General features: G+C 42.9%; 1 protein-coding gene across 6 annotated transcripts in view; it reads left to right on the top strand.

Annotated features, from left to right (window-relative positions):
* KIF21B (kinesin family member 21B) overlaps nt 1-27,344 on the top strand; it is a 376,092-nt gene that overhangs the window by 64,956 nt on the left and 283,792 nt on the right. For all 6 annotated transcript variants that reach the window (XM_063954959.1, XM_063954957.1, XM_063954962.1 and 3 more), the window contains exons 2-4: nt 14,721-14,943; nt 15,202-15,384; nt 15,532-15,681. In XM_063954959.1, coding sequence (XP_063811029.1) covers nt 14,721-14,943; nt 15,202-15,384; nt 15,532-15,681 — 556 coding nt within the window. The remainder of the gene's footprint in view (nt 1-14,720; nt 14,944-15,201; nt 15,385-15,531; nt 15,682-27,344) is intronic.

Here is a 27,344-nt window from a genome sequence, read left to right as displayed (position 1 = left end):
CCCCCCGCTACGATCAGGTAGGAATGACCCCAGTTGTCCACTCCACCGGCAGCTCCCCCTGCTAGCTCGCACTTCCTTGCTTCTCCCATCCAGTTTCCCATTATGCGTCAGTGACGTAACCAGCACTGATTGTAGCATGTGCGGAACATAGGAGTTTATTTAAAAAACAAAAACGAAAAGCAGAACAAAACAAACCACCACTATTTGCATTGTCATTTTTGAAGTGCAACAACATCCCTTCAAATGTATTTATTACCAGTTACTGTAGAGCACACACATATTCCACAGCGCTTTACAGATAATATTTGCCCATTCACATCAGTCCCTGCCCCAGTGGAGATTACAAGCTATGTTCCCTACCACACGTACATGCACACTAGGGTTAATTTTATGTTGGCAGTCAATTAACCAACCAGTATATTTTTAGATTGTGGGAGGACAAAGGAGTACCCGGAGGAAATCCACGCAAGTATGGGGAAAATACACAAATTCTACACAGTTAGGGCCGTGGTGGGAATCGAGCCCACAACCTCAGTATAGTGAGGCAGTAATGCTAACCATTACACCATCCATACTGCCCTATGTAAAAGATGTTTGATATTTCTTCATCAGGACAGCCCCCCTTTACCACAGAGTATGTTGCTGCACTTCAAAATATAGCAAAAATGACAATGCAAATAGTGGCGATTTGTTTTGTACCGCTTTTCCTTTTTGTTTTTTTATATATAGCCCTAAAGATGTAAAAAAAATCTAATTAAAAAAATATGAAAAAGATTATTGATCATCGAAAATATTCTTTGACCCTTTGACCGGATCGGACTATATATCGGGTGTATATCGCCAGGTGTGTACCCAGCCTTAATCTTAGTCGCTTTTTTCTTACTTTGTTTTAGTTAAGATTTAGTCAGTGGATCTCAGTTTTCATTTTAGTCTAATATTAGTCTAAGTTTAGTAATAGTCTAAGTTTAGAAATAAACTGTAGTCAATGAATACTTTACTCAAAATTTTTGATTGACAAAATTAACACGGGGAAAACATAATCAGTTGATAGGTCTTCTAGTGCTATGATAAATATAACCCTAAATGATACCCCTATTCCACTAGCACAAAAAACACGGGTAAATGCACGGGGGCGCGCATTTACCCATGTTTTTTGCTAGTGGAAAATGGTCAACCCGGATCAAGTGATCCGGGAATCCTACCCGGGTAGCTGACCGGGTTGAACACGAGTTCAACCTGGTAAGCTGTGCAGTGTAAACGGAAGCCATGTCGATGCGACACGGCTCCCGTTCACAGTCTATGGAAGGGCGGTGCTGGGAGATCATGTGATCTCCCAGCGCCGCCCCTACCGTGTCACCAGCAGCGTCACCAACCTGGCAATATGTCGGGTTGGTGAGTGTAGTGGGAAAGGGGCTGAGCACGGGCCGCAGCCGGGTAGCACCTGTGTCAGGCTCACGTCTGCGATCCGTGCTTAGAGGTGGAAAAGGGGTATGATTAATAATACTATTTTAAAAAGGTGAAAGAGTCAGTAAGTGATTGCCCCTTCAAAAAATACGACTGAGTTCAGTTGGCAACCTGCAATTTCGGCGACCTTGGACGCTATTGCATCCAGCCCCATATGACAACTAATATTGATCAGTTAGTGGTATGATAGTATGCGACTCATAAATGACTGTGGAGCCAATGGTTGTCCCCCTAATCTGCTATAACTGGCATGTCTAGAAACACTTTGGTGTGGGTACCTTAATGTAATCCATACCCCCATTAAAATACTGCATCCCTAAACAACAAGCTGGGAGCAGTTCGGCCGGTATCCCGCTCAGCCTCCAGACTCAGGCGCTTTACACCCCCCCCCCCCATAAATTACTGTACTAGTGCCTTATTCAGTGAGACCTGCTAATGTGATGCATTTGCATTATGTCCTATTTAGGCCAATTGCGCACACGCAGGGCCTGATCTGCAAGTGCACGAGCCTGCCAATGCGATCCAATTGCATTGATGCGAACGCCTCTGCCTGATTAACAGGCAGAGGCGGTCGGGGGCAGCATCATGGCATTGAGGGGCTGGCAACGGGGCATTGTGGGGGAGTGGCATCTAAAACAGGGGTGGGTCCGGGGCAATTATAGCAATAGCAGATTCTGCTTTTTAGCAGAGTCTGTTAACTCACGCTGAATAAGGTCCTTAGTTATGTTCTAATTAAATTACATTTCAGTACTCAATTATATATAAAAACAGTCATAGCATTAATAAAACAGATTGATCGTCTTGTACTTGTGGATTCACATAATGAGGTGCATTCATTTTAATACTCTTATGGGCCCTACACACTAGAAGATAACACGAATGATATGAACGTTCTCGTTCATTAATGAACAGTGTGGAGGCACCAGCGATGAATGATGCGTGGCCCCGCGCTCGTTCATCGTTGGTGCCCCATCGCTTATGCATGCAGGCCAATATGGACAATCTCGTCCATATTAGCATGCAGTGCTATGGAGCTGGGTGACGGGGGGAGTGAAGGAACTTCACTCCCCCCATCACATCCCCCCCGTCGTCGGGTTGCCCACCGGCCGTATCGGCTGTCGGGCAGCTCGACGGGTCGACAAGTGTGTAGGGCCCATTAGTACATACTATAGCGATGCCATATACACTACAGATTCTATACAACAATAACTTGCACAAACAGATTTATGAGAATATCTTACAAAAAGGCATCCACATTTTCTGTATTAGACAGGTGTGTGTGTGTATATTAATTGTGGATATAATTAAACTTCCCCTGTTCAGAGCCATCTGTAGCTTGATCTAACAATCAGTATGTCACCAAATTTGGTACTGTGAGTCTAATTAAGACATGGGAATTTTTATTCTGTGAAAAAAATTAGTGCAATAAGTCACTGCTAGGAGGATAATGGCACAGTACAATGTGAAAATGTATAGACAAATGTTTTATTGCTGTGTTATTATTGAACCACAAGAAAGGTAATAGTTTATCACAGTTTAGTCTTGGCATTCATTTAAACATAAACAAAATATAAATCCAGGAGCAATAAACACATTAAAAATAATAATGGATTGTGGGGGATATGTACTAAGCAGTGATAAAAGTGGAGAAGTTGCCCATGGCAACCAATCAGCTGCTCTCTATACTTTTATAGTATTCAAATTATAAATGTTACGTCAATGCTGATTGGTTGCCATGGGCAACTTCTTCACTGGCTCACTTCTCCACTTTTATCACTGCTTAGTACATCTCCCCCCGTGTTATTAAATTCATCTCCCCATTCAGTAATTTTGGATTACCTAAAATATACAAACTAACAAGAAAAGTTAAGGTAACAAAGCATCACCAATGGGAGATCCAATATGTATACAACTAAAGACTAACTAATAAGTATAACAGTTATTAATGAAAAACATTCACCTACAGTAGGTGGTAATGAGCACACAATAATAATAATATAACGTCATGGGGGTAATTCAGTGTTGATCGCAGCAGCAAATTTGTTAGCAGTTGGGCAAAACCATGTGCACTGCAGGGGGGGGGGGGGGGGGGGCAGATATAACGTGCAGAGAGAGTTAGATTTGGGTGGGTTATTTTGTTTATGTGCAGGGTAAATACTGGCTGCTTTATTTTACACTGCAATTTAGATTTCAGTTTGAACAAACCCCACCCAAATCTAATGGGCCCTACACACTGGGCGATAATACTGAAAGATATGAATGATCTCGTTCATTAATGAACGAGATACCTTTTATATCTTTCAGTGTGGAGGCACCAGCGATGAACGATGCACGGACACAGTGACCAAGAGAAACAGACATGGGGAAGTAGAGATACAGGAAGAGAGAGAGACACACACAGACATTGGGAGGTAGGAGGAGACATGGAGAGAGATACAAACACAAGGATAGAGAGACAGACAGACATGGGGAGAAAGAGACCGAGACAGGGAGAGACAGACACAGGGTGGGAGAGAGACTGAGGAAAATGGTATGTGTTAACCCAGTGGTTCTCAAACTCGGTCCTCAGGACCCCACACAGTTCACGTCTTCCATGTCACACGGCAGGAGCACTGTATCACCAACTGTCACATTTTATAAATCTACAGGTGACCTGCAAAACATAAACCGTGTGGGGTCCTGAGGACCGAGTATGAGAACCTGTGCCCCTATTCCAGGTGCTACAAGGGCAGCGTTTCCACAGCAGCTGTTAATACATAGAGGTTAGTTACGTCCCGAAACAAATACACGATGAAACAGCACTCAACAGAATAATATAATAATATAAAAGAGATGGCATGGTTAATATATTAAAACACTTTAATATGGCAAATATCCCAGGTATATCACAGAAATAGTGAAGTGACAATCAGCTTGCAATTAGCACTAAAATCACATATGTTTAAAAAGTACATGAAGTAATATGTAAACAATTTATGCCCCTGTTCCAATAATACAGAATACATTTCTGTATACCTGTTCCTAGTATAGTACCTGGGGGGTGATAGGCAGTCTATTGATGAGCACAAAATCAGTAGCATTGAATAGTTACCGCAGCTGATGGTAGGGTCACAATGGGTAAGGTGTTACCCCGCAAAAGTGTTGATCCCTTGGCGTTAAAGTGGCAGATGCTGTGTGCTCTTCAAAGGGAAGTCACTCAGTTCCAATAACGAAATAATCAACTTGCAATTTCCAAGCATCTGGTCCAGGTTCTCCAAAATCCAGTGATGTTCCGTTTAGAAGAGAGCAGATAGGGACACTTTTTTACTGTGAGTCCCACAGATTTCTCAAAGATGATACAGGCTTGTCACTGTGAGGGTTTAAATACCATAGCCAGTATGGCTGCTGATTGGCCCCGTTAAAGCAATTAGCCATTCCATCTCTTACATATATATATATAATAAAACACACGTTATAGACTTGTGTGGAGAAGCAGACTTATCATTCTTTGAAATACACTTATTGTAATAAAATTATTTGTATAAAACACAAAGGATAAATGAATAATGATTGAAATCCTTTCCTGGTCATATGATTGGTAACATGACCATGCAATATTAAGTGTCCTATTGGTGGGTTAGTACTCTACGAACCTGTGTCACTGATCATGTGATTCCCATTTTCCCCCCCCTTTACTATGATCGTTATTAGTCATGTGACATCTCACCAGTCACAGTCCATCCCAGACTGCATAACATAGAGATACAATTTGTCTCTATTGGAGACTTATCGGTCACGTGACCCCATGATGCGTGTCATGCTCACTGTTCTAAGCGCTAGTCATGTGATATGATCACATGTCTGGAAATACCTTTGGAGGTTATCTCGATTTTAACAAACAAAATAGATAACTCTCTGCTCATGTGACTTGGCTATATAATGTGTCGTCACACATAAAAAGACCAATAACAAAATCTTTATCCCAAAAATAATTCTTACTATATTGTATATTTAAAGACAATCCTAATCAATTCACATTATCCGGATGGGCTACAGGTAACCATGGAGACGTAACTTGAATAGAAATACAGTAAAAGTGATTTCATTATTAATTTGAATTTATTATTAAACTCATATACAGGACATTATAAGGAGGAGATAATTTTTTATATATATATATATATATACTTTGTATATATATATATATATATATATACACACGTGTGTTTGAAAAAATATATAAATCAAATGACATACAATCCTCATTGTTAAATGAGTTTAAAAATTATGGGATCACATAATCAAATCACTGTGTTCAATTCTATAGCTTCATTTAGCCCATTGGGGTATATAGTGTTCAATTTAAACATCAATAGTCTGCTTATCCCCACCCAGGGACTATACTAGGAAAAGATATACTGAACTCTCCCGCCCATGTGGTTAAGACAACATTGGAACTTTATGCCATCATGAGAGAACAGGGGCATAAGCTGTTTCATATTACTTCATGTACTTTTTAAAGAAATTTGATTTTAGCTCAGATTGCAAGCTGATTGTCATTTTACTATTTCTGTGATATACATGGGATATTTGCCATATTAAAGTGTTTTAATATATTAACCATGCCATCTCTTTTATATTATTATATCATTATATGTTATTATATAATTCTATTGAGTGCTGTTTCATCATGTATTTTTTGGTACAGGGGAGAGAGATAGAGAGAGACAGAGACTGACATATGGAGGGAGAGAAGCATGGAGAGACAGACACAGGGAGAGACAGACATGCAGAGAGAGAGAGAGAGAGACAGACATGAAGAGAGTGATTGTTTGTGGCAGTCAACCCGGGAAGGAGGGTGGCTTGGTATCCTGCCAGAACAATCCACCCCTGCCGCCGAGCACAGCTTTGCTCTTCCCACTGCCCAATTATTCAGTGACAGGGGCGTGCTCTCAAATCAGCTGAAAGCACACCCCTTGTCAAAGCTGCACTTCTAGAGGTGCCGCTTGCAGGGCTTTTTGTAATGGGCTTTTACTGCCTGAGGTCTGGCCCCGCCCCCCGGTTCCAGCCCTTTCACATAGCCAGCGGGAGGAACCGAGAGCGATGCCTCCGATTCACATGTAAAACTGTTTTTTTACATAATGAAGATTATTAAAATAATATAATGGCTAAAGCAGATACTTATAACACATAATATATGTCATAAGTATCTTCTTTGCATTAGTTTACTCATCAATGACAGAGGAGGCACCGCCTACCCTGACTGCACGTCCCTGCGTCATTAGTTGGGACCCACTCAGGCACCCTACCTGTTTTAGAGACTGTGGGGCGTATGCAATTAGTTCCGATTACATTTCGGAGCTAATGAATTCGCCCCACTCGTATTCAATTAGGGCCGTTTTCGGCAGTTTTGAAGGCATTTTCGCCAATACCTTTTCACCTTCTTTTATTAAGTGAAAAGGAATTGACGAAAAATGCTTCAAATTCGTCGAAAAAGGGCCGCATTTTTGACGGCAAACAATTGGATTTGCTGTTCCACGTGTTTTCCGCCCTTACCACATTTTTCGCCTATCCGGAAATATTGCATAGAGCGAAACTCCATTTGCCCTAAAAATTGCGAAAAAGCTCTGTTTTTTCACCTAGGCGAAACAACTGAGCTAATTGCATATGCCCCTGTGTATACAGTATGTGTATCTACCTCATGGGAAACTAATATTTAAAGTACCAAGATACCTAAGAAGATATTTGATGAATTGTGGACCCTTCATTGATGCTACACCATCCTTGATGGACAGTTGTTTCTGAACCAGTCATATAAGAAGGATTAACTACAAACATAATTTAAAAATATATATATTTTTATATTTTTAAAATATTTTTCTTCCTATTTTTTTCCCCTCTCTTTCTCTTCCTTCATCTCCCCCTCTTTTCTCTCTCCACCTTCTTTTCCTTATCCTTTTTCTTTTGTACTCTGTTGTCTTTGTGTAAATGTACCTTGAGACCTGAACTAATCGAGGCTCAGGAAAATTGTGTAAATCATTTTGACATTTAATAAACATTTTAGTTAACTTTAACTGCATATTATTTTTTTCTACACCTATACTGTAAAAATGTAATGCGCTTGAATATACACCACCTTACACACAGTATGGGGGCATGCCCAGCACCATGGGAGCTGCTGGCCATGCTCCCAGTCCTCTCTCAGGGCAAGTGCAGAGCAGCAAGTAAGACGGGGCCTCCCAATCCCCTTCACCGCTGGATACTGCAGCCCGTGGGTTGGACAGCGGTACAGTGCCCGAAAAATGGGACTGTCCTGCCAAAATCGGGACATTTGGGAAGTATGTCTGGGCAACATCTCCACTTCTATAAACCTGTTTATTGTGACCAGTGGATAGCAGTGGAATCTGGACTGATGAATTTGATATGCTTATTTTAGACAGAAAGGTGTCCATGTGTTATGTACTGACAAGCCATTAAAAGTGCATTTTTATATTTATAAAATATGAGCACCACACCAAAAAATGATGCCAAATAATGTATTTGAAAGTCAGTTTGTATGCCCATGCTATAAAATAGTTTTTATGTAGTTTGTGCTTGTACCCATCAGCTATACTATATACAAGCTGAGCAGCGGATGCTTAGTTTCCATGGAAACTAAACAGGAGGGGAGAGAAGGCACAAGGCAGACAAAGAAAGAACGAGCTGGATAAAGCGAGAGGGAATATGAATTAAGGAGTGTACAGAGAAATAGTGAAAAAAAATAACGAATGAATGAGAAAAAGAACCGAGTGACTGAGTAAAAGAAAGGGGGCATAGATAACTACCGACATGATTACAATAGCATGAATGGTTCCTATGTACTCTTATTATTCAGTAATAATATCAAGTGATATATTTTCATAACTAATCATTTTGAAATACAAACTTTAAATATCCATGTGATCTATATCCATGTGATCTAAAGTTTGTTAATGATTCTGACTGGGTTTAGAGCAAAGCAAAAAAGGAATAACTTTACACATTGGCAGAATCATCTCCCCCACAAATGATTTTACCATGTGTTGGGCAGATTTAAAATTTGAAGAAAGATTAATATTTTAGAAGCATGTGTGCAAACTCAAATCTAAATTGCACTGTAAAAATAAATCTGTCCAGCATTTGTGAGCTACATGCAAAAGCAGTCATTATTTACCCTGCAAAAATAAATAGATTTGTACCCTTTTCCTTGGAATATGGTGTGTTCCAGGTGTTAAGGGGTCCATGTACTATGGGAGCACTTACCGCAGTGTAAAAGCCTCTACTGCTTCGCCTGATACTGATGTGAAGCATGTGCCGGCTACTGCGTATGTTCCCAATAACAGACCCAATGGTTTTGGGGGTGGATGGCGTTGGTACCGTGCTGGAGGACCGGCGTCCCTTACCCTCCAGTCTCCACAGTACTTACCCCTACGATGTACAGGATGTGCGTTTCCTGGATGTCTGTGGTATCAGCCGGAATTGGTTTTCCTCCGTCCACCAGGCGCCCGTGCTGTGTTGGTGAGCGTCTCTTCTCACAGGCTGGTTGCCTAGGGGACTGGCGGTCTCTGCACTGACTTCCAAAAACTAGCGCTGCTCGACTCGCCGGTTGGCGAGGAGACTTGCAGGGTTAGTGGTCGGTGGTTGGTGTTGATGGATGTTTGTTATATGCTCCAACGCGTTTCTGGCTTAGCAGGCCTTCCTCAGGGAGTAGTGTGTGAGAAACAATTCCGAACGCTGCATAACGAACAGTCCTTGTACTCAACTAAGTGAGGCCTGCTATCCTCATATATGCCAGCAGCACAGCAAACACCCCAATAGGTCCATCCAGCCTTACCTACCTGAATTTATTATCGCTAGTAGGTTGCAGACAGAAAATCCCTTTAGTGAGAAGCTGTGCAGATATGTCCATTCTCATCTGTTGGGTAATCGCCTGCCACGATGCTTACATATGCAGCAGCGATTATCTGTGCCAGGCTGCATATAATCGCACCCGCAATTCCCTAATACATTGCCTATGGACGCACCTCTTAGTAGATAGTTTTTTATTGCAATCACTTAGCCCAGTTAAGATGTACAAGGACACACCTGTATGTACAGGGATTTTCTCTGCCTTTAACATTTTTCCTCTTTTTATTCCCTTAGTACATAGACCCCTAAGTTACTCAATTTGTTTTACTTTGCTCCCAACTCAGGGGGGAAATCAGTTCAATAAGGTTTCCCTAAACATACTTTTAACTTCCAGATACTAAAATAGATCTATAACCCTATTCTCACTTAGGGGTTCATTTATCAACAATTTTTATTTATTTATTTATTAACAGTTTCTTATATAGCGCAGCATATTCCTTTGCACTTTACAATTGGAACAACAGTAATAGAACAAAACTGGGTAAAAACAGTCCTGTACCCTCCAGTCTCCGCAGACTGGATACACAAGGATAGATGCTACCTATTGCATAATAGTCCACCCGATTGTAAAGGTTCTTAATGGGCTGTATGATATGGTCATCCAGCAATGTTGGCCAATGGTCAGGAGGGTGTGAAAGTGAAGAAAGATAAACTATGTGAGGTTGTGCGTGGACTGTACAGAGGGGATGTAATTAGATATGGAGGTTATGTGAGTGGGTCCAGAATTTGATAAGCTTGCCTGAAGAGATGAGTTTTCAGGGAACGTTTGAAGGTTTGGAGACTAGAGGTGAGTCTTATTGTGCGTGGGAGGTCATTTCACAGAGTGGGCACAGCCTGGATAAAATCTTGTAATTTTGAGTGGGAGCAGTTAATGCGTGTGGATGAAAGACGAAGATTTTGTGCAGAGTGCAGAGGTCGGGTAGGGAAATATTTTGGGATGAGTGAAGAGATGTATGTTGCTGCAGTTTGGTTAATAGCTTTATATGTAAGGTAAAGTATTTTATATTGAATACAGTGGAATACTGGTAATCAATGGAGGGACTGACAGAGTAGATCCGCAGACGAGGCAAATCAGCCTTGCAGCTGCATTCAAAATGGATTATAGTGGTAAGAGTCTAGTTTTGGGAAGAACAATCAGAAGACTATTGCAATAATCAATGTGGGAGATAATGAGTGCATGGTGTTTTTGTAGTGTCTTGGTAGTATTTTGGATATGTTTCTTATATGTATGTAACATGATTTTGAGACAGATTGAATATGGGGAACAAAGGACAGATCAGAGTCAAGGATGACACCTAGTCAGCGAGTTTGTGGTGTAGGGTTGATTGTTGAGTTATCAACAGTGATAGAGATATCAGGTTGGGAACTATTATTGGCCGGTGTATATATAATTAACTCTGTTTTGGAAATATTAAGTTTGAGGTAAAGCGATGTCATCCAAGATGAAATGGCAGAAAGGCATTCAGTGACACGGCCCAATACAGATGGTGACAAATCAGGGGAGGATAGGTAGATTTGAGTATCATCCACATACAGATGATTCTGAAATTCGAAGGAGCTGATTAGTTTGCCAAGAGATGTTGTAAAGATTGAGAAAAGAAGGGCACCTTAGACTGAGTCTTGTGGGTACTCCAACAGATAGAGGTAGCGAAAAGGAGGTAGAGTCAGAGAAACAAACACTGATAGGTGGGTTGAGAACCAAGAAAGGGCTGTGCCCTGGAGACCTAGGAATTGTAGTGTTTGTATGAGAAGATAGTGGTCAACAGTGTCAAAAGCAGCAGAGAGATCAAGTAGAATAAATAGTGAGTAATGGCCTTTAGATTTAGCAGTGACCAGATCATTCACTACCTTAGTCTATGCTATCTCTGTGGAGTGTTAAAACTAGTTGTGAAAGATAAAACTCATTGCATATAATAAGTAGTTCTCCAGCCAATCATCTCCTGTCATGTGTTCAGCTCCTGTCATGTGTTTGAAAAATGACAGTAAAGGCCCATATAGATGGGAGAGATGTGTGCTGAGCGAACCGCTCAGCACACATCTCTCCCGCTGCTCAGCACAGCGCGATGTGTACTGAGCGATGCGGGGGAGGACGGGGGGCGCTCATTTCACCCAGCGTGTGAAATGAGCGACGTGCTAGATTGGCCTGCATGCAGGCCAATCTAGCACCGGCGATAGCGATGTGCGTGGCCGCTCATCGCTATCGCTGAGGGGGGTACACACGAGTGATCTGTGCTTAAAATCTAAGCAATCTAGTCAGATTGCTTAGATTTTAAGCATGGATCTCTCTGTGAGTACCCCCCTTTAATAGCTGTTTGGCTTGTGCACCATTTATCATACACAACAAGTTCACTTGTTGATAAAGGGGACCCTGTAGCTATAAAGGCCATTTTGTATCGGACTGGGCATATTAACAATGGTATTGGTAACAGTATGGGTTATGATCCCCTGAATATATGTTTAAAATTGTATGAACTAGCCAAATGATTTGTTTGCTCTTTGAAAGAAAACTCCTAGCACGCCAGAATGTTTACATTTATGCAAGAACTAATTCAACTTCAGAGGTGTGCTTAGGAATTATGAAGATGACATTATCCCATGTATATTCTGTATAAAAATGTTATTTGCAAACTGTATGCCAAATTGCCATTCTGTAATTAACGCCATGTAATTCAAGAGACTTTTGGATTGTAAAGGAAAAGTAGGTTTACTATACCTGGCAGGAGGCCCTGTGTACCTGTTAGTGTCTTCCTGACTATCCACAAAGGTGTCAAATTGTTTTGAAGGAAGGTGATAGAATTTTGTCAAGGAGGCATTTCAGTCAGGGAATTTCTTTCCAAATACCATAAATCTGCCTAGTATATAGGCAGGATACAGACTTTAGCCTACAAACAGAATGAAACAAGATAAGTAAGGGACTCTGCTTGTTTGACACAAAGACACAAATCTCCAAATCAATTACTTTTGGTGTTGAAAGAGTTAAAATTCACAAGGCTGGGTTACAAGGAGCAGAACTGGGGAGATAAATATGTCTGTTTAGCTAAATCCAGTGTGCATTTTCTGGAGGACAACCACATGTTGAGAATGCCCCTTTCCTCTTGACTTTATTCCTATTTTTATTTCTGAAATTATTATTGCAAATAATAATCTGTGCGTCTACACTTTGTTATATTTTAACTATTAGTTTTTGGAAATATTTTTCGGATTAGGGGGTTAATTCAGAGTTGATCGCAGCAGCAAATTTGTTAGCAGTTGGGCAAAACCATGTGCACTGCAGGTGTGGCAGATATAATATTTGCAGAGAGAGTTAGATTTGGGTGGGTTATTTTGTTTCTGTGCAGGGTAAATACTGGCTGCTTTATTTTCACACTGCAATTTAGATTTCAGTTTAAACACACCCCACCCAAATCTAACTCTCAGTGCACGTTTTATCTGCCCCCCTGCAGTGCACATGGGGGGTAATTCTGAGTTGATCGCAGCAGGAACTTTGTTAGCAGTTTGGCAAAACCATGATCACTGCAGGGGGGGGGCAGATATAACATGTGCAGAGAGAGAGAGATTTGGGTGTGGTGTGTTCAATCTGCAATCTAAATTGCAGTGTAAAAAGAAAGCAGCCAGTATTTACCCTGCACAGAAACAAAATAACCCACCCAAATCTAACTCTCACTGCACATGTTATATCTGCCCCCCCCCCTGCAGTGCACATGGTTTTGCCCAACTGCTAAAAAAAATTCCTGCTTCGATCAACTTGGAATTACCCCCATGGTTTTGCCCAACTGCTAACAAATTTGCTGCTGTGATCAAGTCTGAATTAGGCCTTAGGAGCCTACTTCAGCTTGGATCACTCTTTAACAGAAATTGCGATTTTCTCAATCCTGCTACTGTTAAAAATCGCATGTGAAGATCCGCCCAGAAAGGTAAAAGACGCCCACATATGCAATCACAAAATTGCATATGCAACAGCAGAATTGCGATGCATAAATCAGAATTCGAGTACCATCAACAATTGCGGTTGACCCAGGGCTACTCAGAATAATAAGAATGTAGTCACACCGGCACCAAGTTTTCAATACACTGCAACTGACGTCAGATACATGCTCCGAAAACGGCCAACTACTCCCCACAGACACCATGTTAACACTCACAAACAATCAATTCCTGTCAATCAAATTGCGATTGCACGTACGTGCACAGTCTGCCTATAATCATCCGATTTGCGGTTTTGCAATTTTGCAACTGAAGCTGAATTAGGCCCTAAATACATCTTAGCATTTTATCTGTGTCCTCATTGCACCTGTGCGCCTGTGTGGCTCATGTTACCTGTTTTGTGAAATATTAATAATTGTGCCTGCAGGTAGATGCTAAAGAGCTTTCTCTTTGCTGGTGGCAGCACTGTGTCTGATTAACCCCACTTACTTAAGTAACCATAAGTCCCTGGCAGTGATTTTCAGATTGATTTATCTGAAGAACAGACCGGCCAGTAATGACAGCTTCTTATTCTGTGATTTTGTGTGTGTCAGAGTCTTGATTTTGAGAGAACATGGCTTGTGAGTCAATGATTTAAGGTGAACAAAAGTGAGATCCATATCTTGGAAAAATACAGAGATAAGGGAGCCTTGCACATTTCATGAACATTATCACAATAAAGGGGAGATCTGTCAAACCTTTGATGGAGATAAAGTGGAGAAATTGCCCATAGCAACCAATCAGCTTTTAGCTATCATTTATCTAGCACCATCCATAAAATGACAGAAGCTGATTGGTTGTTATGGCAATGGGCGGGATGTATTAAAATACATCGCCACCCACCACAGCGACGTACTGAGATATGCGATTAACATCACAATGCGGAGACAGAAGCCCCCCGCGATGCCTGTCAGGCTGTGTGCGGTGGGTCTCCGTCACCTCCCTGGGGTCTTACCTCCCAGACCGGCAAGCAGGCACTGCAGCAGTCAGTCCCGGGCTCCTCCTCCCTGCAGCTGGAAGGACCTCCGGATATGTTGCAGGGGGAGGAGGAGTTTGGGCTCCGGGACCATGGCTGCCTGCACAAAGGTGTGCGGGGGATCGGCGTGAGCGCCGGGATGCGCTGGTATGCGGTGGCTGGCGGTAAGAAGCCCATAGGCTTCTAGTTGGTATCGCCATCAAAAGATGGCGATACCCTTTGTGGCGAAAACCCGGTAAAACACCCGAAAACTGAGGTTTTACTGCATTTTTCCTTTAGTATATCCCGCCCAATGTCTCCACTTTATCTCCCTCGAAGGTTTGATACATCTCCCCTTAAAACATGTATAAACCATTTATAAATATGGTTTCTTATTGCCATTGCCAAATACTGTTTTTATATACCATTTTAGGATCCGTCCTCAGAGCAGTAAGGAACAGGTTGAAGGATGTCATATATGTACATGGGTATACCCTGGAGAACCCCAGGTACTTCTGGGTAAGGACAAGGCCTTCACTTATGATTATGTGTTTGACACGGACACTGAACAGGCCAAAGTCTACGAAATTTGTGTACGTGGCCTGGTGGAGGGTTGCTTCCAGGGCTACAATGCAACCGTTTTGGCATATGGTCAGGTACATACCACAAATATTCTATTTAATGAGCTCTCCTTTATTTATTTTTATTTTTTATTTTATTTATGTCTTATTTATTTCTGCTGTGTGATCTATTCTCTATATTCCGTTTCTGCCTCATTTATTTAAATCTCAGTTGTAACTCTTTTCAGTCTGTTTGCTAACTTCTGTCCTTTTATGTTCTGCTTCTTTTTGTTCTTTTTTCTAACTCTTCTTTCAATCGAACTGTTATTGCTCATGTACTTTTGACTATTACAGACAGGCGCAGGAAAGACACATACAATGGGCAGTGGTTTTGACCTTGTGGTCAGCGATACAGAGCTTGGTATTATACCGCGTGCTGTCCGACAACTCTTCAGCACAATCCAGGAATGCACAGCTGCAGCTTGTGACAATGGGCGGCCCGAGCCAACCTTCAAAGTCAGCGCACAATTTCTAGAGGTAGGCAAGATGGTTATTGTACATATAAGTCTGGAGCTCTTATGACAATAATTGCCATAAATGGTGCTCAGAGACATCTTTGATCTAATTTTCTCCTCCATATTTATTTTTCGACTCCCTTTTCTTCATCTCTCATATCTGGATTAGTTATATAATGAAGAAATTTTGGATTTGTTTGATGTTTCCCGTGACCCAGACTCTCGGCATCGAAAATCTAACATTCGGATCCATGAAGATGCCAGTGGTGGTATTTATGTTAGTGGAGCAAGTACTCGCAGTGTTAGTTCGGAAGCAGAAGTGAGTAAGCATGTTTGCAACCCAATCCTGTTTAAGTTTCCTGCTTTCATGATCTACATTTGTCTCCATCCAAACCTACACAATTCTAATACTTCACCATCAATCTACAGAGTCCTGATTTTAGTGTGCAAATTCCTACAGTACATAACCTATTCTCTCTTTTATGAAGTAGTTCAGCTGAGGTCTGCCTTTATGTGGGCTGGGCATAAAGCCATCCTTTTAAAACCAATAAATCATGTGTTTCACTAGATACGCTGTACTTAGCATCTTACATTGGAATGCAGTTGGCATCCCAGTGCTAGGGATGCAGTCAGTCGGAATCCCGACACTGGTCAGAAGACCAGTGGCAGAATCTCAACATCGATCTCAATGCCAACGCCAGAATACCGACTGCTGGCATCCCAACTGCCGACATCCTGATCGTAAAAATATGCCAGGGCGGGTTAGGGTTAGGCTGCGGGTAGGAAGGGGGGCGAGGGGAGGAGTGTTAGATTTAGGCACTAGGGGGTGGATTAGGGTTAGGCACTAGAAAGGAGAGCTTAGGGTAGGTACAAAGAAGAGGGGGTTAGGTTTAGGCCCTAAGGGGTGAATGGTAGATTTAGGCACTAAAGGGGGATGGTTAGGGTTAGGTTTAGGCATTATGTATGGAGGGTTAGGTTTAGTGGGGTAGAGGGAGAGGAGTAGTATACTTACAAAGTACCTGCCGAGATACTAACCAGCGGGATGCCTCTGTCGGCCTTATGACTGGCGACATCCCATGCTCCGGGATCGTGTATCACACGCCTTACATTAATGGTAGTATTGTACCAGCATTTCTTTAATACCATTTGTTCATCACACATTTGGAGATAACTCCAGTGTTATGTTGAATATGTACTTGATATATTTTTTTACAGTTTAATTGTCAAATAAAAGCACACGAAAAAGCTAAACGGACACATTTTCTGATATGTTCCAGTAGAAAATATTTGAGTAGAATGAATATGAAGTAAAGGTGCATGACTCTTCCCAGGAGGAGTCAAATAGGGCACAAACTGTAAATAAAAAAAATAAAAAAACAACAACAAAAAAGCATTTGTCACCAGCTCTGCTAGTAAATGAATTTCTGAATAACAACTGTATATAATCTGTCAGATGGCATTACTTTATCTGACATTGCTATTGTTTCAAGTTTCTCACAGCTATTTCCAGTGTTATGTTGAAATGTACTTGATATTGTTTTTACAGCTAAATTGTCAAATACCAGCACATGAACAAGCTAAACAGACACATTTAATGATATGCTCCAGTGAACAATATTTTGCTAGAATGAATACGAATTAAAGGTGCAAGTCTACTTTCAAACCACAGATTCTAAAAACAATAAAAAAAAATGCTGTCACCAGCACTGAAAGTAAATTAATTACCAATTAACAGTTATACATAATCTATCCGAGGGCACTGCTATTGTTTCACATGCTCCCAGGAGGGCAGCATTTCCTGATTTCCACAAGAAGTGAAAGTAAATGCTGCCAGCCCCATGTTTGCTGATTGCTGCTCATTGTTTGATCCTTGTCGGAGTCCACAGAAGGACTTTTAAGGGGTATTACGATTGATTTCAATGGGTGTCCTTTAAAGTCTAGTAACTTATGTTAACGCTGCTAGTTAAAAAAATAAATGTAAATGAAAGTGCCCGCACACATTTCCCCTCCAACATGTATTAATGCTTGTTAGAATATAATGGAGTTTTATGGGATCAATTACTAAATACCGTACATATTATGCTTTGCTGCATTGCTGCTAAAAGCGTGGACAAAGTATTAGGCTTAATCTTTATGATAGCACACTTAATGAGAGAAAGCAATCCTCATATAGACCAGGCTATTTGCATCTAGACCTGGGCAAAATTGCTCCAGAAGCTTTCTAGCTGAGGAATTATTGCTGAATAACATATCCAAAATGAGGCAAAATCGTAAGACCAGAACCCTCCCAAAAACGGATGCCAAAATAGCGGTCTAGCTGTTTCCTACCAAAGGAAAAATAAACAAATTTACACTTTTTAGAGAGAGATAATGCTGTTATTTACATTTAACAATGGTTCAAATAAACAAGTCTTTCAACAATATACTACAACACAACCATTTCTCATGTAATTTTGATAATATTTACAGAATTAAAAAATGAAGTAAATAACAATTACTTACATTTTTTAAAGTTCTGTTAATTACAGGAGTCAATTTAATAAAAGGCAAACTGTAATTAATGGTCTTCATCACTGTCCTCATATTCACAGTTGGCAATGGAGGGGTTGTTATCGCAACCACTGAGTTGGCACTCGCCACAAGCTGTTGAACAGAACAATCCATTACACTTGCATCCATATCGTCAAATAGCACATTTCATGTTACAGGAACAGCGAATCATGTTGAGTAGATAATCTTTAGCTGGTTGCATGTAACAGAGTATTGTCCGTCAGTGTTATGCAGACCAGTGCCTGCAGGAAAGTACTGGTGTCAGAACTGTTATGCACTCCAGTGTCTGCAGGAATGTACTGGTGTTTGAACTGTTATGCAAAACAAATGGACTCACAGACAAACTGGGGAATATGACATAACGTACACAGAAGGTAATAGGGTAACAAAATACACACAAAGTGAACAGAGAAGCCCAGAGGCTAAGGAACTGGGTATCTCCCTTGTATTAGAACTGCACAGATGGAAAAAGCAAGATGTTGTGTTTTAATACGTAGAGAACCCGAAATGCTGTTGCTAAGGGCAACAGCAAAACCCTAAAGGGTTACCAACGGGTGTGGCAGTAAACTCCTTGGTCAGAGATGGAATGATAGACACAAGGAGAGTCTCCACAATCCTATTTCTCACTTGCAGTGCACAGGTTTTAGCTTACTGCCACTAAACTGACCCCTGACACCTAGCACAGTGAGACAGGATTAGACAGGCAAGTCTTAGAATACAGCCGCAAACTTGCTAAGTTCACAGAGTAGTAACAGAACCCCAGCAAGCTAAACGACTGACTCCAGTCTTACTGCTAGGTCTGGATTGGCAGAGTGTAATACCAAATCCCCAGGCCTATTTGCAGTAAGCAACAAACAAATACAAAGCTACACAGTACTGGCTAACTTTCATGAACTGACTAACCAACAAAGATTCAGCAGCATCTGCTTACCCTGAAAAGAGGCCTTATAAAGCAGGTGCTGTCCACGCCCCACTCAGACCTCACAGACTGTGAGCACAAAAACCAGCACCGGATCCCCTGCCGTACACAGAGCCTATAACCACTGCACAGCAAAAGACCCGAACCGGAGTATCAGCTGCGCTCAGGTTACTCCACTAGCACTTGTCTCCCGGTTGCCATGAAGACGTGGCAGCACAGGGCAGGAGACCCTAACAGTACTCCCCCTCTGACGAGGGGTCAAAGAACCCCTACCACCGGGTTTATCGGGGAACTGCGAGAAGAAAGAGCGTATCAGTCTGGGGGCATGAAGATCACAACTGCGCACCCACGACCGCTCCTCCGGGCCATACCCCTTCCAGTGCACCAAAAATGACAGCCGACCCCGAACCACCTTGGAGTCAAGAATCCTTTCAACAACAAACTCCCTCTGGCCACGTATCAGAAGAGGGGAAGGTCTTCCACTGGAAGAAGGATTACTAATCGCCCGTTTTAAAAGGGAACAATGAAATGTTTTATTGATACCCAAAGAACGGGGCAGATCTAACTGAAATGCCACCGGATTGATAACCCTGGTGATCTTATAAGGGCCGATGAACCGGGGGCCTAACTTATGAGATGGCTGTCTCAACTTCAAATTCTTGGTAGACAACCAGACGAAGTCTCCTAATTTGAAGCTGCAGGGTCTTTTCCGCTTATCAAAAACCCTTTTGGTCACTAATGACACAGACACAAGGGCTTTCTTCACTTTCCGCCAAATACCTCTAAGGACCGAAACCACAGAGGAACCACCAGGCGTGGAGTCCAGGGGGTCAAAAGAATTGGCCTTAGGATGATGCCCATACACACAAAGGAAGGGAGAGATCCCTGTAGCAGAGTGAGCCGCGTTGTTATAGGCAAACTCCGCCATGGACAGATGAGCAACCCAGTCAGTCTGACACTTGGAGACATAACACCTGAGGAACTGCTCCAAGGACTGGTTCACCCTTTCAGTCTGCCCATTAGACTGCGGATGGTAGCCTGACGACAAGCTGACAGAAATCTGGAGATCGGAACAAAATGCCCTCCAGAATTTGGCCACAAACTGGGATCCGCGGTCAGAGACCACATCAAGTGGCAACCCGTGGAGACGCACAACATGCAGCATAAATAATTCAGACAGGCGTCTGGCTGATGGCAGCCCAACCAGTGGAACGAAGTGCGCCATCTTCGAAAACCTGTCAACGACAACCCAGATGGCTGTCATCCCCGAGGATTTGGGCAAGTCCACTACAAAATCCATTGAAATGTGGGTCCATGGCTTAGATGGGATAGAGAGTGGATGTAATGGGCCAACAGGAACCCCTCTAGGAGTCTTATTTCGGGCACAGATGTCACATGCCCGAACCCACTGATCCACATCCTTAGCCACCGAGGGCCACCACACCGCCCTAGATAGCAACTCCCGAGTTCTGGCAATACCCGGGTGACCTGCCGACTTCTTGGCATGGAATTCCAGGAACACTCGCTGTCTTAACCTAGGAGGCACAAACAAAAGACCTACCGGAAGGTCTGGAGGAGCCTGCTCCTGTGCTCTAAGGACTAATGATAAGAGGTCCTGGGTAATGCCCACTTTAATACATGATGGGGAAACAATGGGCAACGGCTCCTCGGTGGTCTCCTGGATTGGAGCAAAACTCTGCGAGAGCGCATCAGCCTTGATGTTTTTTGACCCAGGGCGATATGTTATCAAAAAATTAAAGCGAGCAAAAAACAAAGCCCATCGTGCCTGCCTGGCATTGAGACGCTTCGCTGACTCTAAATATGCCAGATTCTTATGGTCAGTGAGAATTGAGACCACAAACTTAGCCCCCTCAAGCCAGTGTCTCCACTCCTCGAGTGCATCCTTAATAGCCAACAATTCCCGGTTACCCACGTCATAATTCATCTCGGCAGGCGAAAATTTACGGGAAAAGTAAGCACAGGGATGAAGGCGATTATCAGACACTCCCATCTGAGAAAGCACTGCCCCAATACCCATCTCAGAGGCATCCACCTCCACCACAAAAGGACGCTCTGGATCTGGGTGTCGCAGCACCTTGGCCGAAACAAATGCCCTTTTGAGACGGGCAAAAGCCGCTTTAGCCTCACAAGACCAGTGAGCAACATCCGCCCCTTTCTTAGTGAGTGCCACCAAGGGCGCCACTATAGACGAAAATCCAGCGATAAATCGTCTATAAAAATTTGCAAAGCCCAGGAAACGCTGAAGCGCCTTCAAACTAGTGGGCTGCACCCAATCCAGGACTGCCTGTACCTTGGAACCCTCCATTTGGAAACCTTCTGGGGAGATAATATATCCTAGAAATGCGATTTGCTGAACTTCAAATTCGCACTTCTCCAGCTTCGCCCCAAGCCGGTGGTCTCTGAGTTTCTGGAGGACTAAGCGTACATGCTTCCGATGTTCCTCCAGGGAATGGGAGAAGATTAGGATGTCATCTAAGTATACAACTAAGAATCTATCCAAATATTCCCTGAGCACATCATTCATGAAATCCTGGAAGACTGCCGGGGCATTACAGAGCCCAAAAGGCATCACCAAATATTCATAATGCCCTGAGTGGGTATTAAAGGCAGTCTTCCATTCATCCCCCTCTCTTATTCGGATTAGATTGTACGCACCGCGTAGGTCAATCTTAGAAAAAATGGTGGCAGTACGAAGCTGGTCAAACAAGACCGAAATGAGAGGCAGTGGGTATGAGTTTTTAATCGTGATACGGTTCAATTCCCTGAAGTCGATGCAGGGTCGCAACGAACCGTCCTTTTTACCCACGAAGAAGAACCCCGACCCAACTGGAGACTGTGAAGGTCTGATAAATCCCTTAGCCAAGTTCTCCTGAATGTACTCTGCCATAGCCTGAGTCTCAGGACGTGACAGGGAGTACAACCTGCTCTTGGGAAGCTTAGCATTTGGCAACAAATCAATGGCACAGTCATAGGGGCGATGGGGAGGTAGTACCTCTGCAACTTTTTTGGAGAACACGTCCGCAAAATCTGCATAACACCCTGGCAATCCTGGCAAACTTAGCTGCGAGAGCCTGACTGGAAGGCTCAAGCAACTCCTGAAACAATCAGTACCCCAACTAAGAATCTCCCCAGAGACCCAGTCAAATTGAGGATTGTGGGCCCTTAACCAGGGTAACCCCAACACCAATGGGGCAAAAGTACAGACAGTCACATAAAAGGACAATTTTTCAGAGTGTGTGGCTCCAATAAACAAAGAAATCTGGCTAGTGCAAGAGGTAATTTTACCTTGGGATAATGGTTCCCCGTTTAACCCACAAATCTCAATTTCCGATGCCAAGGGTACTAAGGGAACAGAGTGTTTCAGGGCGAATTGGCGGTCCATAAAAACCCCGTCGGCCCCACTGTCCACAAAGGCCTCAGTCTTGACAGTTTGACCGAGGATCTTCAAGGTCACCGGAATGATAAAAGTCTTCTTGGGAAATTCTGACTTCTGGCCTGACAGGATATTTCCCATCACCCTCAGGCCCTGAAGTTTTCCGGCTTTTCTGGGCATGATACTACCACATGACCTTTATTCCCACAGTACAAACACAACCCCTGCTGTCTCCTCCGCGTCTTCTCACGCGAGGAGAGGCGGGTAGCCCCAATCTGCATAGGCTCCTCAGAAAATTCCTCAGAGTCTGAGGTTACCTTGGGAAGGAAGGAATTCTCAGTCTCCCTTTCAAGCCTACGCTCTCTCAGCCGTCTATCCACCCGGATGGATAACTGCATGAGCTGATCCAAGCTATCAGGCAAGGGATATTGTACCAGTTGGTCCTTTATCTGGTTAGAAAGACCTCTTCGGTACTGGTGTCTCAGGGCTGGGTCATTCCACTGGGTATCATGGGCCAACCTCCGAAACTCCGTACAGTAAACCTCAACTGGCCTTCGCCCTTGCTTAAGGATCGAAATCTGAGCCTCGGCTGAGGCCGTCTTGTCAGGGTCATCATACAACATGCCCAGTGCCGTAAAAAAAGCATCAACACTTTTAAGCGACGGACAGTCAGGCTGCAACCCATATGCCCAGACCTGTGGGTCTCCTTGTAGCAAGGAAATCACTATGCCCACCCGCTGAATCTCCGACCCAGAAGACTGAGGCCTAAGCCGGAAGTATAGCTTGCAGCTCTCCTTGAAACAAAAGAACTGCGAGCGATCTCCAGAAAAACGATCCGGGAGATTTACTTTCGGCTCCTTAACCCCTGCAGGTGCTGCTGCTGCGGGAGCTCCGCCAGCAGCCTGGGAGGTGTGCATTTTAATGGACAAATCATTAAATTGTCGAGTCAGGACCTGCACCTGATCGACCACCTGTTGCAACGTATTTTGAGGGGTATGCTCCATATTCCCACAAAATTTCAACAGGAGTATTAGGCTGCTGAATATGTTATGCAGACCAGTGCCTGCAGGAAAGTACTGGTGTCAGAACTGTTATGCACTCCAGTGTCTGCAGGAATGTACTGGTGTTTGAACTGTTATGCAAAACAAATGGACTCACAGACAAACTGGGGAATATGACATAACGTACACAGAAGGTAATAGGGTAACAAAATACACACAAAGTGAACAGAGAAGCCCAGAGGCTAAGGAACTGGGTATCTCCCTTGTATTAGAACTGCACAGATGGAAAAAGCAAGATGTTGTGTTTTAATACGTAGAGAACCCGAAATGCTGTTGCTAAGGGCAACAGCAAAACCCTAAAGGGTTACCAACGGGTGTGGCAGTAAACTCCTTGGTCAGAGATGGAATGATAGACACAAGGAGAGTCTCCACAATCCTATTTCTCACTTGCAGTGCACAGGTTTTAGCTTACTGCCACTAAACTGACCCCTGACACCTAGCACAGTGAGACAGGATTAGACAGGCAAGTCTTAGAATACAGCCGCAAACTTGCTAAGTTCACAGAGTAGTAACAGAACCCCAGCAAGCTAAACGACTGACTCCAGTCTTACTGCTAGGTCTGGATTGGCAGAGTGTAATACCAAATCCCCAGGCCTATTTGCAGTAAGCAACAAACAAATACAAAGCTACACAGTACTGGCTAACTTTCATGAACTGACTAACCAACAAAGATTCAGCAGCATCTGCTTACCCTGAAAAGAGGCCTTATAAAGCAGGTGCTGTCCACGCCCCACTCAGACCTCACAGACTGTGAGCACAAAAACCAGCACCGGATCCCCTGCCGTGCACAGAGCCTATAACCACTGCACAGCAAAAGACCCGAACCGGAGTATCAGCTGCGCTCAGGTTACTCCACTAGCACTTGTCTCCCGGTTGCCATGAAGACGTGGCAGCACAGGGCAGGAGACCCTAACAGTCAGTCCGAGTTGTTCGCTCGCTAGCTGCTTTTAGCAGCAGTGCAAACGCTAAGCCGCCGCCCTCTGGGAGTGTATCTTAGCTTAGTAGGAAGTGCGACCGAATGGATCGCAGAACTGCTCCAAAAAAACATTTTCTGAGCAACTCGAAACTTACTCCTAGCTAGCGATCACTTCAGACTGTTCAGTTCCTGTTTTGATGTCACAAACACGCCCTGCGTTCGGCCAGCCACTCACCCGTTTCCCCAGCCACTCCTGCGTTTTTATGGTGCACGCCTGCGTTTTTACACACACTCCCTGAAAACGCTCAGTTTCCGCCCAGAAACACCCACTTCCTGTCAATCACTCACCGATCAGCAGTGCGACTGAAAAGCGTCGCTAGATCTTGTGTGAAACTGCATAGTTTTGTGTGAAAGTACGACGCACATGCGCAGTGCGCACCATACGCATGCGCAGAAGTTCTGCTTTTTTAACTAATCGCTGCGCTGTGAACGAAAGCAGCTAGCGATCAACTCGGAATGAGGGCCATAGATTAGTAGGAATTATTCTTTACATATCAGTCTCACTCTTCTGCCTTGATCCTCTCTTCTGTAGACTTCCACATGCTTATTTGAAAGTATGTGTGAAAGCTGTGGTACTTTGTTGAGGAATTGGAAAGTGGCAAACGCTCAGGTGTAACAAGTGATGTAGCTGCAGCTACTTTTTCAACTAACATTCAATGACAACAGTGTGTTAGTGGATTCCAATGACTTACAGTAATACCATAGAAGCATTGCTTTTCTTCCAGCAGCCTCAATATATGAATGTTGACAGGAAACAAAACAAAATATATTTGCAACTGAACGGAGCTCAGTCACCTTCATCAGTTTGTGTAATGCTAAGGACTTTCCAATCAGACAAATTCTGGATATGGTATCACAGCCCGTGAAAGCATGCAGAAACAAGTTGCAGGTGTCATGACCCAACAATGATTGAATGCAGGATTGGGATATGGTTCCCGTCTTATGTCACTGCTATAGTATGACTTGAAACCACTGTTCTTGGCATGGTACAAAAGCAGAATCAGGAAATCAGTGTCTTCCTCTATTACTTTTGCACTTGTATCTTCTGATGATGAGACTGCAGCACGAACGATATCCCCCATCCAACATACAAAACGTACTGGTTTGTACACTGAATTTCTTCAGCCACTTGTATGCGTAAATTGTTGGTGTATTTTAGTATTGCATGAGCTAACTGAGACTTTGTTGGCTTTCTTCAACATACTTTGTGATTTGAATAATGCAGGAGCGTACGCACAAAGTTTGTAACACATGACTTCTTCAAGATTCATGTCACAGCCAGTGGCAACAGTCATCATTCTCTGAAAGAGGAATGCTGCATTCTCTGAAAGAGGAGATCCTAGAGTTTTCACTTTGTATGAGCTTTTGGCTGAATATTTAAATACCTCTTTCCCTATCATTTTGAAGATGATGTTCATACCAATGGAATATTCATCAATATTAACGCAGGATCAGCTGTTACTCCTGTAAAAATGTTGCAGAGACCTGAGTCAGAAAGGAATGTTGATTTAGATAAGTAATAATACACAAAATATAAAACATTGGCCCTCATTCCGAGTTGATCGGTCGCAAGGCGAATTTAGCAGAGTTACACACGCTAAGCCACCGCCTACTGGGAGTGAATCTTAGCTTCCTAAAATTGCGACCGATGTATTCGCAATATTGCGATTACTAACTACTTAGCAGTTTCAGAGTAGCTCCAGACTTACTCTGCCTGTGCGATCAGTTCAGTGCTTGTCGTTCCTGGTTGACGTCACAAACACACCCAGCGTTCGCCCAGGCACTCCCACCGTTTCTCCGGCCACTCCTGCGTTTTTTCCGGAAACGGTAGCGTTTTCAGCCACACGCCCCTGAAACGCCGTGTTTCCGCCCAGTAACACCCATTTCCTGTCAATCACATTACGATCGCCGGAGCGAAGAAAAAGCCGTGAGTAAAAATACTTTCTTCATAGTAAAGTTACTTGGCGCAGTCGCAGTGCGAACTTTGCGCATGCGTACTAAGCGGATTTTCACTGCGATGCGATGAAAAAGAACGAGCGAACAACTCGGAATGAGGGCCATTATTCACAGATAACCATAAAATATTACAAAGTTCACAACGGCCAGACCTCCATTTTGAAATCAGTTGGCTACACAGACTGTATAAGGCAGTGGCGATGCAGGCACTGTGTTTTTGTGCGTACATGATCGCAACTGATGGCATATAACATATCTTTAAAACATCCATGACACACATGTGTTTTTGCTGCTACACCCTGTTACCTTCCTCAAACGGTCTCTTCCTGTCAATCACTGCAATAAAAATCTCAGTGTGATCATAATGGCACCTTGGCACGTACGCAGTACAATTATGGCACATGTGCAGTCTGACAATAATCGCTACGCTGCGTGAACATCAGCATTGTGTACAAACTAGAATTAGTCCCTTGGCCCATAGCCTGTTTATTTTCCTAAAAGCCTGAGCGTGGGTCAGTTTAAAGAATACCACAGTTACTCTTGGGGGTAAATTCATTAAAGATCAATTTTAAATCGATTTTAAAATCGACTGATTTTGCAGTCCTGTTTAACTATACCATATTAGAGATTTACTAAGTGTTCTTTTTGAAAATTGATTTTGATTTTAAATGTCTAAAGTCAGTCAGGTTTGTAAGTTCCATTTCAAATAGTCTTTAAATAGATGTGTAAAACCAACTATAAACTGATTAAAAACCGACTAAAACCGACTTAAAACCGACAAATACTTCCTATTAAATTCCTATTGACAAAAACAAATCATATGCAAAGTAAACATCACCAACACCTTTCTTAAATTCTTAAATACACCCAGGCTTACTGAGGGTGTCCACATATTGTCAAGACCAGTGAGTGTAAAGACAGTGGAACCAATATTTCAATAGGCCAATAGTGTGTCCTATCATTGATATAGTGGCATATGTTTAAATGTTCAATTATGTACAAAAATAAGGGGACTTACCAAGTAACCATCACTCTGCCATTTGTTTTGCCTTTACGTGACAGCAATGAATTGCTGAGGATGTAGGCATTATGACACGAAGCAGAAGAGCCAGTCACAACACTCATA

The sequence above is a fragment of the Pseudophryne corroboree genome, chromosome 2, assembly GCF_028390025.1.
Source record: "Pseudophryne corroboree isolate aPseCor3 chromosome 2, aPseCor3.hap2, whole genome shotgun sequence".
NCBI lineage: Eukaryota > Metazoa > Chordata > Amphibia > Anura > Myobatrachidae > Pseudophryne > Pseudophryne corroboree.
This window is presented reverse-complemented; position numbering and strand designations above follow the sequence as displayed.